The following is a 14,423-nucleotide window of genomic DNA, read 5'->3' as shown; positions in this document are numbered from 1 at the left end:
TTTCAGTGTTTCAGTTCTGTCCCCTACATCTATCTGGTCTTAGTGTCTCATGTTATATCATTATTGAACTGTTAATAAGAGACTAAATGATCATACATCAAAATCTTGGCTAAAAAGCTGAAACCAGTTTTTATTTAAATACAGAATGTTCTTTGACTTATTTTCCTGTTCCAAGACATGCATTTTGGAAAAAGGCACATTCACGGATAATATGAATTTGAGCCTACGTAGATTTTGCTCCATGATGGTTTTTAAATTCTCCATGTAGTTCTGATGCCCTAGCTGAAATCTGTACTCTCTTTGTAAACTTTGATCTTGAATGTCGGAAAGCTAGTAGGTACTGATTACAAAATTACCATATTTGAAAGATATGTATGGTAAAACTAGCTGAGAGCAATTTTATTTAGTGACTCATTTTAACAACATGGATATGCAATACTGCTGAAGCTTTTGGAGAAATGTCTAGTCAATCTTAAGTATTCAAAAAAAAGCCACCTCTCAACTGAGCCCTTGTAAAGATGTATATAAGCATACTTGTAAAATTTTAAAGTGTAAAACATGCTGAGAAATGTATTGATTTTTTAATAGTAGTTGAAAGTTTTGATGTTTCATGACAGCCTAGCCAATAAAGATCACAGAATTGACATGCTGCTTGGCAGTAAATTTTTTTTAAGTAGAATAAATTTCTATGACTATATAAGTAAAATATTTCCATAATTAATCCACATGGTCATAACAGATGGTTAAATTGAAGAAATGCCCTTGAAGTTATTCTTTTAACAGATGTTCTTAACTATTAGTTTCATGTTTTTACTCACTTAAATTTCCAAATAATTGAATAAAAGTTAACATATGCTTTCATCCCTTTACTAGGCAGAGTCTATAACTGATGCAAAGTTTGCCATACTAGAGAAATGACTTCGTTGCCACATTTTAATGTTTTTCTCTCTGCCACCCTCTAGCTGTCCATCCCTGTCCACTGATTATTTCTCCTTTCGTCTTTTACGTAGGGTCCTGCAGAATGCACTCTTGCTTTCAGATAGCAGCCTTCACCTCTTCTTGCAGAGCCATTTGAATTCAGAAGACATCGAGGCGTGTGTTTCTGGGCAGACTAAGTACTCTGTAGAAGAAGCAATTCACAAGTTTGCCTTGATGAACAGACGTTTCCCTGCAGAAGAAGAAGAAGGAAAAAAAGAAAACGATATAGATTATGATTCAGAAAGGTATTTCCTGGCATTTTGATTTACTGTACACGTATTTATATAACACATCGTGCACATATGCATGTGTATAGATATATACACACACTTCACTCTTTTGTTGATGTAATACTAAGATAATGAAAAAATTAATTGACTGAGATTTTATTGAGCTGTGACAGCTCATCATAGTAGTCTTCACACACACCTCCACACTGAATTAATGAATGCAGTAGAAATTCAATTATCTGCATTCTGATTATGTGACTTTCATTTAGTCAGACTTGAATTATTCGCGTTTAAATTATCTAGCTAAAAAAATATCCAACTGCACTCCAAATGGCTAATTAAAAGTCCAAATTTCCTGTCTCTCTTTGTGACTGGAGATAATTAAAGTTCTCCTCTGCTACTCAGGCTTTGAGTGTGTTGTGAAAACCAATTTCCTCTTTTTATTATTTTCCCCTCTCTTCTTTTCCAGTTCATCCTCTGGGTTCGGACATAGTAGTGATGACAGCAGTTCACATGGATGTAAAATGAGCCCAGCTCTGCAGGAATCCTGAAAAATAATTCTAATGTTACCATTTTAGGAATAGCCAACGATGTCCAGTCATAGAGAAAAAAGCCTGCAAACAACATATGCTTACCTAAAGCTTACCGTCATATTAAGTATTTAAATTTGTAAAGATGTGTTGTTTATCAGTGGTATTTTTATGTTGTCTTCTTGTGCCTAAGCTTCTGTAAACAGCTAAAAGCCTGTGGGTGCAGTATCTTCCTCGACAGGCATACATTGTTGGTAAATCAAGATCCTGCCCTCAAATGACATGATTTATATGTTTTAAAAAGCCTCGTTGGTTTTATCGAATTTTAAAAGATAGGTAAGTAGATAGCATTTAAAATCCAGATAGAGCATTCCTTCTTGTGTCACTGGGGCAGAGTCAGTGCAAACCCAGCAGGTATGATCCTAACCACTAGGAAGACTTATGGCCCAGGACAGGCGGCTGATATTTTGTGGGTGCCTCCCCTGCACTGGGAAAACATTTTGCTTTGGGGTGTTGGCTTGAAATATTTTAGGCGTTTACCATTTCCAGTATTCTCTCTCATACTTAGACAGAAAATGTATCTTATGAATAGAGACATGTTAAAATAATGTTGACATCTTAGGAAAAAAACCCAGAATTAGTGCTAGTCATTTTGCTTCTATTTGCAACATATCGATTCAGAAATACATTTTCATTGTCCAAAATCAGCTTTAACACATGGTTTCTGGAAGCAAATCATTTGTTTTCATTATCTGTGTGTAATTAGAATTATAGGTTAATGATTTATTTTCTCACTTAATGTGCAGTTTCTTATCACTAGATAACTTTCAGTGTCAGTGGTGGTTGCTTGTTACTTATCTTTAAGTTAAAGTAGGAACTTATAACAGTAAATTTTGCCAATAAATATTCCCATAATTTAGAAAAGGATATGAACTTGCTAATTTCAGAATTAATTACTCATTTTTAAAAAGAACTTTCTTTTAAGGCATCTGCTTGAGGATTGGTATAATTTAATAAAATGTCTTTTTTTTTTTTAGTGGTCCAAAGATAAAATGTCTTAAACTACATTGAACTTCAAATTTCACATGAGGCAGCATTTTTTTTGAGATAATTGTCCAAGTTTCTTCCTTGTTGAATGGTACAGAATAGCTCTGAAATTAAAAGGAAGATATTGTTACATAACTGCGATAACTTGTTGCTTTAACTAAATGTTTCCTTGCCTCATTTTATTTTAATGAGGAGTTTAAAATTATTATATTATTTAAAAAGTTCTTGAAATGCTTGTAACTAAGAACCTACAGGAGAAAAATTAAATTTAGAATACAAATGATTTCCTTAATTTCGCCTTTTTGTTTTTTGTTTGGTCTAAAACATTATTGAACTTTTTGTAAATATTTTGATTTAATGTATCTTGGATCTTGTTACTTTGTCATCTAAGATTAATCATTTAATACAGGGGGAAAAAGACTTAGCCATTTCTTTTTATCCTGCTAGCATGTAAAGTTTGCCATCTAGTTGTTTAAGCGCGATCTCCAGCTCCTTGGTCATATGCCCGTGCATTCACATTATTTCTGTTTTACAGCAGTTTTGAAAAGCATATAATGTGCCACCAATTGTCATGTAATTTTAGATGATGTAACTATAGCCATCAAATTGATATTAAGTAATGCCTAATACTACACGTTGTAAACTTCATGCGATCATCATTTTCACATTAAACATAAAAAAAAACTTTAATTTGTTGAACTGCTTATTTTATACAAGAGAGTATATGTCTTCTCAGATCTACATTCAGTGTGTTTCTGAATGATAAGTAATTTTTAATGAATAACTGCTAAAATTTGTTTTAATATTCACTATAGTTGTATATATTTGAGGCTTTTAGCCTTGGTTTGGTTTTGATATCTAAGCACTTGCATCTTAAAACTGATTTCCTGCAGCTGAGATATTTAAATGGGCTTCAGCCCCCAATGGCTTTCTTGCTTTGTTCAAGTCTCTTATTTTTCTCTGGCAAATTTTTTTTTAAATAAAGCTTTCTTTAGAAAAATGAAACAATTACTTAAATAACTAAATAGAATAGATATTTATTCAAAACTATTTTAAATGTAACAAGTTTAAAGAATTCTAAATCCTGGATGCTTTTTCATTTATATATAGCAAAACTACTTCCCTGGCCAATTCTGAAAGGGCAAACTATTCACCTATAAAGCTCATTTATGTGTTTTGTTTGAGAACTGGTTTTATATGTAACCCAAAGATGTCAACAATGAAAGTCAACAACCTGTTACGTAAGGCTTTTAAAAAGTCTCCCCTGGAAGAAAGTGATTTAAATTGTAGTTAAAATTTCAAGTTTTAAAAATTACTAAGGAAAAACAAAAATTTTAATCTTCCAGTAGTTATGTTGCTGAAGATATCAAATATCTTGCAGCTTTTCGAGCCTAATTCACATTTTACTTAGTAATTAAAAACAAACAAGTGATATGCAATAACCTTACTATAGTAAGGTAAAAGTATAAAATTTCTCTTATGGCTATTAAGAATTTAAATAAATTCATTTAGCCTAGCCACAATTACCATTATATTCAACAGTAAATTGAATATAGTCTGGAACTCAGTTTGCTTTTTAGTGCCTTAAGGATTCTTCATTATTGAGCTACTGTGGTACAAATAAGGTTTTCAGTATTTCAGCTGTAAAGTAAGACCCTATTTCACAAAAGGCCTCTAAAATTTTAAGACAAAAATAACGAAAGCTTATTCTGTTTCTAAATAATTTTCCTTTTAATATTTAAAGCACTTAGTTGGTATCCTACGAATACAATGCAGCAATCTTTTAAATGGAAGAAACAATTTATATCAATATAATTTCCTGCTTTTGTTTGGAATATAGACCTTTATATCTACGTATATAGATATACATATTTTCAAATACAATATTTCAAATACAAAAAGCTATCTGAAATTAGTTATTGCGATTTAACATTCAAAGCATAGTTAACAATTTTCTTTGTACATGAAGGTCATAAAAAATTAATACGTTTTAGTAGAATGGAGTTCAGAAATTTCAGGATATAAATAAGCAACAATTTCTTTAAATTTGAAACATTTACAAAGGATTTTGGCACTATTCTTTGCCATATGCATCTCACAAACGAGTCACCATTATCCCTTTAAGTCAGACACAATTGCTCTTCACTCTTGCTGGAAACTTTTCTAGATCATTGTTATGAACAGTGCATTGGACACTAATTTATTTTAGCTGCGCAAACTCTGGTAGTTAATGTCCCTTCTCTCTTTCTTCGAAATTCCAAAGACTTCTTTCAAAAGATAGAGAGGAAACGAGAAAAAAAAATTAAGCTACAGTTTTCTGCTTAATTTAAACTCCAGTCTAAAGACACTATGCAAATGGCTTATGCTAAGAGGAAAATACCCTTCTCCCCCGACGAGAAGTGTAGATGCATCCAAAACCCACACCGCTTGTCTTTGCTGCCAGAGGCACAGTACGGGCATAACTTGTGGTTGTGTTTTGGCTTGTTTCTTACCTCCGGGCCTTCTTTATAGCTCTGTCCCCCACCCCACCGGCGGCGGCGCTCCCGCGGCGGCACCCAGGCCGCCTGTTGGCTGCGGCGCCCGGCCGGCTCGCGCACACTCCCCGCGCCGCGGCTCGCACACGCGCGCTCCCGCCTCTTCCCGCCCGGGCCGCTCCGCCGGCGGCGGAGGCGGCGGTGACTGGGTGGCAGGTAGCGAGCCAGCCGGCCTCGGTCCGGTAACCCATGGCAACCGCTCTGGTAACCCATAGCAACTGCGCGGCGGAAAGAAAGAGCGAGGGGAAAAAAACCCGGGTGGAGGGGGCGGCGGGTGGTGAGTGGGAACAACTACCGCAAAGAGACAGGATTTACTGCACCGACCCGCAGCACATCCCCCCCCCCCGCCCACCTGCCTCGGACGTGGGTACCGCGAGGCCCTCTTCCCAGCGTTAGAATGACAGCTTGGCGGCTTGAAAAAAAAATAACAATAATGCAGAGGGGTCTTGGGTGGTGGGTTTGGTGCGGGAGGGAGCTTTGAATACCGATGACCCCCTGGGCCCCGCTGGTTTGGGAGCGCGCGTGGAGCCGGCCCCCGCCGCTCGGGTGGGTTTCGGGCTTGGCTGGGTCAGGGCGGCCGGGCCGGAGCCGGGGAGGCGGCGGCGGCAGTGGTTCCCAGTCTCGGGCTGGACCCGAGTCTTTGTTCTGCAGATGCTTGCGCGGCGCTGCGGGCCTCGGCCCCGCCGCCGGGACCGAGAGGGGGCGACGACGCGCCGCCGGCCCGGGTGTGACTGAGGCCTTGAGGGGCCCGGGAGCGCCCTGGGGTGGCGGCGAGGTGGGCGAATCCCACGCATTCTGAATGTTTTATCGGCGCCCGCACTGCACATGTTAGTTAACCCTTTTCCCCTCTAGTCTCCCTAGAACCTTAAAACCTGCAGGTGGGCGCACTGGCGCGTTCATCCACCCCCCTCCCGCTCCCGGTGGCGGGACTGGGTCGCTAGGGAAGAAGCGCGTGCCTCTGGGTCAGGGTTTAATGTGTGTATGTAGGTGGGGAGAGAGGGGGTACGTGCGAGGAGAGACAAGTTCCCCACCCATTAAGGCCGGGAGTCCAGAGGCCGAGCTTTCTTTAACTTGGAAAGAAGCAGGCGGGCGGTGGTAGACCCTGTGCAAGGCCACTAGAGGACAGAGGGGGGCGCTGCCGGGCCAGAGCAGTGGCCGCGGCCGTCTGCGGGAGAACGCGCCGTTTGGGGTCTGGCTAGCTGTCTGCGCGGTGGCTTGGTGTTAGGGCGCCCAAATGGAAAGAACCGACGCCTTACCTAGGTTTCCGTAGCTGTTTGGGAGCATCATCTGCTCTCTCGTGTACTCGCGAAACACCCAACCCTCAATAAGATGATGCAGGAAATAACCGAAACTGGTTCCCTTCTACACAGAGCATAGGTACATAAAAAGTCCACTCCTTGAGGAAATGTAGTGCGGTGAAGAGAGATTGCACTAGAAATCTGGACACCTATAGTCCTAGGTGTAGATCTAATTGGTTGTGGTAACAGGTGCATTTTGATGTTTTAAAAAGAATAAGGTCTGGATAATTTTTGAAATCCGTTGAGATCTTTATCCTCAATTATTCTCCCTCTGTAGGTGTGTGCCAGTTACAAATGCAGATGGCAAAGCCATCAGCGACATCCTGCACAAAGACCTGCACACACATATTTGTACAGTTTATGTTCCGGAAAAGGTGATTAGATCAACAGTGTTTTATATATCGAATACTTACACTGGTAAACAAAAGGGAAACTGGCTATGGAAAGAATCCTATTTTAATCCTTTCATAAAGAAAAAAAGTCTTCCGACTATATATTTTTGCTGCAACAGATCTTAGGGAGACTTAGTTTATTTTCACAAACACGCACGTTCTGGGTTCTTCTGCCTATCGGGCACCAGGTACAGAGGGGGCTGTAAACTATTAGACCTGTGTAAACTGTAAAAGACAGCTAGCTACTTGCTTGCCTTGGGATCCATTCAGTACCAATCCCAGCCCTCTGCATAGTGGTGTACTGGGAGCCTTGTGCTGTAATTTAATTTTTTTTTTTAACAAAAGCAATTACAGAAAAGTGCAAATTTAACGTGTGACATTTAACATTTTGCCGTGGCAGGCAGCCTCCACTTAAATGGGGCCTTTCTGCAGAACAACAGGAGCCAAAAGGCCTTGTGTCATGGAGTAATGTAAGACACAATCTGGGCTGCAAACGCACAATGAATCGGGAAGGATTTATGTAATTAATTGACCAGTCTTAACCTGTTATCGTGATGTAAGGAATTTGGAACTCATTAATTTGGGCTCTGACAGATTTCATATTAGAGCTGGCAAATATGGATTGAGCCTCTTATTCTTGTAGCAGCTGGAATTTCCATGACAGTGAGGATTAGTGAAGAAGACCTATTGCTGGAGTCAAACTGCCTCTTTGTAATCAGTAGCCCTGCTCTGCATTAAAAGGATAATGAAAAAAAAAAAAGAAAAAAGAAAAAAAGGGAAAAGCATATTACCTGGTGGAAGGAGCAGAAGGGGCTAGTGCTCGCTCTGCTAGTATGTGTGTTGAGCTCAAGCATCTGCAGTTGAATGAAAACATTAATTTCAATCATAAAGTTAGGTGATTTCTCTAGCACCTTGAGAAAATGAGAAAGTAGGAGGCTCCTGGGGTCAGGTTTAGTATTGTAGTCAAAGTTAAAAGGGATTAAAAGACAGAGCCTTTGAATTTCCTCTGTGTGCACACAGAGATGTATGAAGAAGGACGCAGAAATCTTATGAGGGGCAAATGACATTTCTTGAATGTCATATCCACAAATGAGCAATTCAGAGCCTTGAAGGAGAAACTGGCTTTCTCGGGAGCCACTTACTGTCTCCTGGTCAGAGCTTCTTCGTGGATCCCCATGAACACAGAATGCACATAATGAGCACTTCGTCGATAATCTCATCTGTGTCCTTTTCACAGTAGATGATGTTTAATGAATCACCCATTTGGAAATGTCTAGTTTCTTCTGTGATTTTTAAGAAAACCCAGTAAAAAATCTAATTTTCATTTTCACCCTCCTTGACAATCAGAAAATTGCTAGGTTGAAAAAAAAAATCCAAGATTAAACTAAGTGCTTTTTCTTTTCCTTCCTTTCACAATAGGTTTCCCCTATTGCTGTGCAACATGATAAGGTTAATATAACAACTGCCATAAGGATCATTAATACAGGAAGATAAGCAAAGTTGCACGTTTAAAACATTTTCAGGGTATCATTTGCCTCCTTCTGCTGATAAGGGGGACCTTGGTAACAAGTGCAGAACGCAGGCACTGAATATTTAACTTTTTAGACAGAAAGCTCAATTGACCTTTTCTAGTATTAACATACATTATTATTCATAAATACTCTTCAAAGTTGGGTACTGACTGCTCTTGAGATATGTTTTTAAATTTGCACACTACCTTGAAAAATTTCCAAACAACTTTTTCTAATGTCTTTTTTAAACTTTTTTTTTAATCTTCTTTTGGGGGGAGGGTAATCAGGTTTATTTATTTTTAATGGAGGTACTAGGGATTGAACCCAGGACCCAGTGCCAGCTAAGCATGTGCTCTACCACTGAGCTATACTCTCCTCCCAGTCAAACAACTTTAATTTTAATACAAGAAATATTGTTATAATGTGAATCTTTGCAAAAAACAAAAGGATTTCCAATCTTCTCCCCTACTTTTTTGTTGTTGTGTTGATTCCAGTCAAATTCCACAGTAGTTTTTTTTTTTTTTTTTTGTAGTTACTGATACTGGGAGTTGATCTTGCAATGAAGTGCTTTGTACAGAGATTTGTGTTGTGATTATCTTGTTAAGGAATGATTTCTTCAGCTTTGGTTCCATGCAAATGCGTGCATAAAGGTAAACACTAGAAGTTTACATCAATATATTAATGTTATCCTTCACACTGAGAGCAAAAAAGAGCTAGTAGTTGTTTATTGGTATTATTATTTCAGTGAGAAGACTGATGATAAACAGTTGATATCAGCAAGACTTGGGTAACTAATATAAACCATGACAAGGGCGATTAATAGTGTGTATAAACACACTTCAAATTTGTATACATGATCTCAGCTCTCACCTAGGGATTTCTTTGTATTTTTTAAAAGGGTAATTTGTAAGTTGACAATTACAAGGTTATCAACTCACATGCTGTGTGTACTGTTTATATATTGGAGGTATGGAATGGACACTTTGAAGTGTGATTTACCGAAGAGGGTGTTGACAGGACGGAAGTCTGGTGAATGGAGTTCTGACTCTGCCACTAACATATACCCAAAGGCAGCTCCCACCCTCTGTGGACTGCAGTTTCCTCATCAGTACAATAAGAAGACTGAATGCAGAGTGTCCTTAAAAGTGTTAATAAGTGTTACTAAAAGAAAAAGATAGAAAAAAAAAGGGAGGTAGGGTGGAAGTTTACACGGTCTATTACATTATTTCTGCAGGACTTCTCAGTGCCTTTCATATGTTGATACACAGTGAGTGAGTAGGGGTGTGTGTGTGTGTAGCAGGATACTGAATGCAGTTTTCTTAAACTGTATACAGAAAGATCATAAAAATGCTGTGATATTTTGAATCTATAATACTTTGGATTCCTTCCCAGAATGATTAAGGGACATTTGTGTTCACCCTAAGTGTTTTGGAAGCCAAAGTGTGAGGGATGTGTGGATATCGCCAAATGAAGAGGATTCCCCTTTAAAGACCAGGTTCTATAAAGAGGCAGGGAGCGTGGTGCTAAGTTCACTGCTTAAAGATGAGTGACTTGGGGCAGGTCCCCCCACCTTTTGGAATTTGTTTCATCGTTGACAACATGAGGATAAGAATACAACATGAGAGCAGGTGTGTGCTGCTGATGAAATGACTGCATGTTCCCCTGCTTGGAAGGGTTTTTTCCTTTCCCCTCCCGTGCCTTCTTGCTTGGCTAATTTCTCCTAGTTATGCAGGACTCTGATGAAAAGGCTCCTGGCACTGATGCCCACTGTGCCCACACCCCCTGCAAGGGGCAGGTCCGTCCTGGCAGCATTTTTACTGCAGGCCCCACCGCACGTTCGCACATGTCTTTCTAGCAACACTCATGCCCCTGCGCTGCAGGGTTGGTCACCCATCTGTCTGTCCTTCTCTCCAGGCAGTAGTCCCTGTAGGGCGAGGACTGCATCTCATCTCTGACCCGCCCCGCCTCCTGGCACCAGCCACCGGCACCTTCTAGAGTCAGTGATGAATTACTGTCCTAAGGTAGGCAGAAGGCCAGCAGACCCTTCTTAAAACCCCTTTCCTGTGACAGAACCAGCAAGAGTAGCAGAAGAAGAGCTTCGGGAAGTGTAGTAGGTAATGCAGAGATGTCTGCCTCCTTAAACTTGAAAACGCTGGTCATCCTAAGGATGTGTGAGACCCCTCTGTTACCATGCCTCATTTCCCATCTCTCTTCTGCTGTAGACCTTGAAGTGGTCATATAATTGTCCGTTCTTGAGGTCTGCATAGCAGTCAATAAATGCTTTGCCCAGGAATCCTCTCTTAGTTGATCAAAAAGACTAGTTGATGAAATACTTTGGTAAAATACTTCTTTTGGTCTACTTGCGTATAAGACGCACTGTGCCTAGCACGGTGTGTATATAATGAGTGACATTCAATAAATGGTATAAATGGTTGATGATTAAGTTGAAATATTTGACTACGTGGACAGGCTAGCATTTTCTCCACATGCATGCTGCTGGGTCACATAACCCCATATAAAGCTGAAACCCAGTCTGACTTCTAAGAAGCAATTGAATAATGATTTAAAGCTTTATTAAGTTCTTCTTAAAAAACACCAAAAGATTCTAATTTTTTAACATTTGCATTCTTTTTTATTGAAGTATAGTCAGTTTACAATGTGTCAATTTCTGGTGTACAGCATAATGCTTCAGTCATACACGAACATACATATATTTGTTTTTATGTTCTTTTTCATTATAGGTTACTACAAGATATTGAATCTAGTTCCCTGTGCTATACAGTAGAAACTCGTTGTTTATTTATTTTATACATAGTAGTTAGTATCTGCAAATCTCAGATTTTAGCCTCCAAAACTTTCTTCAAAGCCTCAGTCCTCTTCTCTCCTGATCGATCGATTGATCGATCTATCTATCCATCCATCCATCCATTCTTCCATCTATGCTCACCTCATATGTCTTGTCAGCTTTTATTCAAACTCCTGACAGCTTCCAAATCCCAGCCGACACTGGCTCTAGTCTTTCTCCTCCTTTTCTCTAACCTTCCTTGCTCTTCTCACGGTGGCTCTGGCTGTAAAACCAGTCCTCCCAGTTTCTGCCGGCACTAATTCCAGCCCTGCAGCCACAGCCCAGGAACTAGCCTGGCAAAGACAGATCTGTCCTGCAGAGTAGGGGCCGGCGGGCGGGGAGGGAGCGTGGAGTGTGGAGTGTGCTGGGGTTCCCGGGAGGGAACAGGCCAGCTGCCCTCACGGGTGGTTTTTCTCTTCCCATTAAGCCCAGTCTATGGCCAGGGTAGCTGTGGAAGGAGGCTGGTGTGAGGCCACAGGGAAGGGCAGAAACTCTGCCGGACTGGAGAGCACCTTTCTGCACGCACACTGAAAGCCACAAGACCCAAAAGCACTGTGCTGGGCTGTGCCCGTCCTGGAGAGGCGGAGACAAGCACCGATGGGTCAGAGGCAGCCCCCAGGGTGGTTTAGAATACAACTACAGTATATGTGTAGAAAGTTCAATTTTTTCTTAACCTTGAATAATTTATGGTTCTTTTCTGAATCAAGTTTGTCCACAACTGTATTAAATGGTAGACCTCCAAACTCAAAAGCGACATTTTTGTAAGGGTTTTGACAGTGCGTTGTATTGTGAACAATTTAATTTAAGGTTGCCTTAGTGCAATCTAGGTATTTGTGTGGCTTGTGGTTGAGCCTGATCTCCAGAGGAACCAAAAAAGTAACCATAGTAAACATTGATTGAGTTCTTATACTCTGCTGACCTACAAAAGAGCCAGAGAAAAGGAAAGATATGGGGAAGGCAGGTGAGATTATACTGTCTGTTAGAGTAAAGGAGACTGTTCTGAAATAGGATGTAAGTAAATAAGGAGCAGGATGGAGGTATGTAGAGAGCTCTGTAGCTATAACAAAGAGGCCCCGAAATGCAATGACTCAAATGACAGAGAAATCAAGTTCTCTTTCAGTCGGTCCCCAAGACAGGTGGGGCAAGCCCTGCTCCAGGACGTCAGCCAGGGACCCAGGCTGTTGGGGGCTCGGTCACCCTCCACAGGTGCTTTCCAGGGTGGTTCTAGCCATTGTTGTTTTCACCCAGTAAGAAGGAAAGGAGACTCACAACTGGGGCAATCACCTCTGAATTTATTTTTCAATAGAAAATTCCAAACAGCTCCGTATCAGTGTAGGGATATGTAGTGATAGTACATCCCCATGTGCCCATGACTCAGCTTCAAGTTGTCTTCACATGGTCCAGCTGGTACTATTACATCTCCCAGATATGCCCTCCTTTGCTAGATTATTTTAGATCAAATCCCAGACATCTTTGAGCAGATGATCTGGAACTGGTACATGTCACCACATCACTTGGTAACAACTCAGTCATATGGCCAGGTCTGGGTGCTACAGGCTGGGCAAAGCATCTAGATGGGCGGCTGTAAACCCAGGAAGGAGGAAAGAATGCTGTACTTGAGATTACAGGCTTTGATGGGAGTCCTTGAGAAAGGCCAGAGAGGTGGAATTTCAATGACTCCAAGACTAAGGACATTTCTACACGGCAATAAAATCCAAATGATGACAACTGAACAAAAACAGAACAGCAAAAATGAAGTGGCTTAGAAAGGCACCAGAGAAGCTTGATTTTTCTCACCTGTGGAAAATTAGCCGAGAGAGTGATTTTAGAGGAGAGTCAGTACATGTATAAATTATGAACATAGGTTATTTGCTTCTGCTGTTGACATCCAGTCTCTGAAGGTGTTAAAAGGTATTATGTGTGTTTGAGATTTTATGTGTTTCCATGTAATAAAGGGAACAAGAACCACAGAACTTAAAATGAGTAGGAGATGAACTTGTTTAAACTAGTTTAATGAAACAATAATGTCAAGAATCGTTTATTGAGCATATAGTATATTCTGAGGGTTGTCCTGAGTCCTCCAGGAGATACAGTGATAACAAATACACAGTTCTTGTTCCCAGGGTCTCTCAATCTAAGGGCAGATACACAAGAAAACATCTAATCATAACAGCAGACAGGATGAATCAGGGGCCATAGTTGAGGGCAGGAGACATCGTTGCTTTCCTTGCCCACTGTCTGCTCTCTTCCCACAAGTCTCCTGATTTTCTTCAGGCCACCCTTCCACTCTCAGTTCACAGGGGAGCTGAATCAGCCTCCATGTCCAGGTTTCTTTACCTGTAAAATGGGTACAATCCTGACCCTACCTTTAAGCATAATTTTGAGGACAAATGGAATTACTGTATGTGAAAGGCATGTGTATATGAGTTATTACCATTATGACTGAATTGCTGTGAGCAGAGTAAATATATAAGAATAAAGAAAGTCTTGAAATGTTCTATAACCATTATTGCTTGGGAATAATTGATTTCAAGATGAAACAAAATACACAATGATTCTTGCTGTCATTTATAAACACCATGCCTATTCATTTGAAAGTGAGCACTTTGTATTTATGAATTTGAATTGGAGTTTCCCATGCCCCTTCTCACCCAGGCTATTTATGCACATGCACCTCCCTGAAGCCAGGAGGCAACACTTCAGTCCTCAGACAATTGGGCTGAAGAGTGACATGCAGTGATGGCCTCCCCACTGCCCTCTCCCAGGGCATCTTGTTTTTCCACCCTCTGTAGCCAGGATGTTGCATATCTCGTGTCTCCCTAGAAAATCATTGATGGTATTTATGCGTTAGCCTTTTATGTAGTAGGTTTTGAGTTGGATTGAGTCCCAGTGGCTGAAAGTTCAACGTTTCCTGAATATTTTCCTCCAAATCCACAACCATATTTGGCAGTGAAGAGCTGAGGGATGAATAGGCTTCCATGTTGCTTGGTTATAGATAGGGAGATGCTGGCAGAAATTTGCAAGCATTTGCATATATACAATTGTCTGTCTGATGTTT

At 40.4% G+C, this 14,423-nt stretch overlaps 1 protein-coding gene and 1 long non-coding RNA gene across 8 annotated transcripts in view; one reads left to right on the top strand and one right to left on the bottom strand.

Annotated features, from left to right (window-relative positions):
- The window catches only part of SNX10 (sorting nexin 10), a 61,489-nt gene extending 59,448 nt beyond the window's left edge, over nt 1-2,041 (top strand). For all 7 annotated transcript variants that reach the window (XM_015237276.3, XM_072964803.1, XM_072964801.1 and 4 more), the window contains 2 exons: nt 1,011-1,223; nt 1,678-2,041. In XM_015237276.3, the coding sequence (XP_015092762.1) occupies nt 1,011-1,223; nt 1,678-1,759 (295 nt within the window). In that variant the 3' untranslated portion in view covers nt 1,760-2,041. The remainder of the gene's footprint in view (nt 1-1,010; nt 1,224-1,677) is intronic.
- LOC140697402 (uncharacterized) lies at nt 111-5,399 on the bottom strand. The gene is made up of 2 exons (XR_012074400.1): nt 5,278-5,399; nt 111-1,168 (listed from the first exon to the last, which is right to left on the bottom strand). It is a non-coding gene; the product is annotated as an uncharacterized lncRNA (long non-coding RNA).
- Nucleotides 5,400-14,423: the final 9,024 nt, after the last annotated feature.

Source organism: Vicugna pacos, chromosome 7, assembly GCF_048564905.1.
Source record: "Vicugna pacos chromosome 7, VicPac4, whole genome shotgun sequence".
Lineage (NCBI taxonomy): Eukaryota > Metazoa > Chordata > Mammalia > Artiodactyla > Camelidae > Vicugna > Vicugna pacos.
Note: the sequence above shows the minus strand (reverse complement) of the source record. Positions and strands in the feature narration are given on the sequence as shown.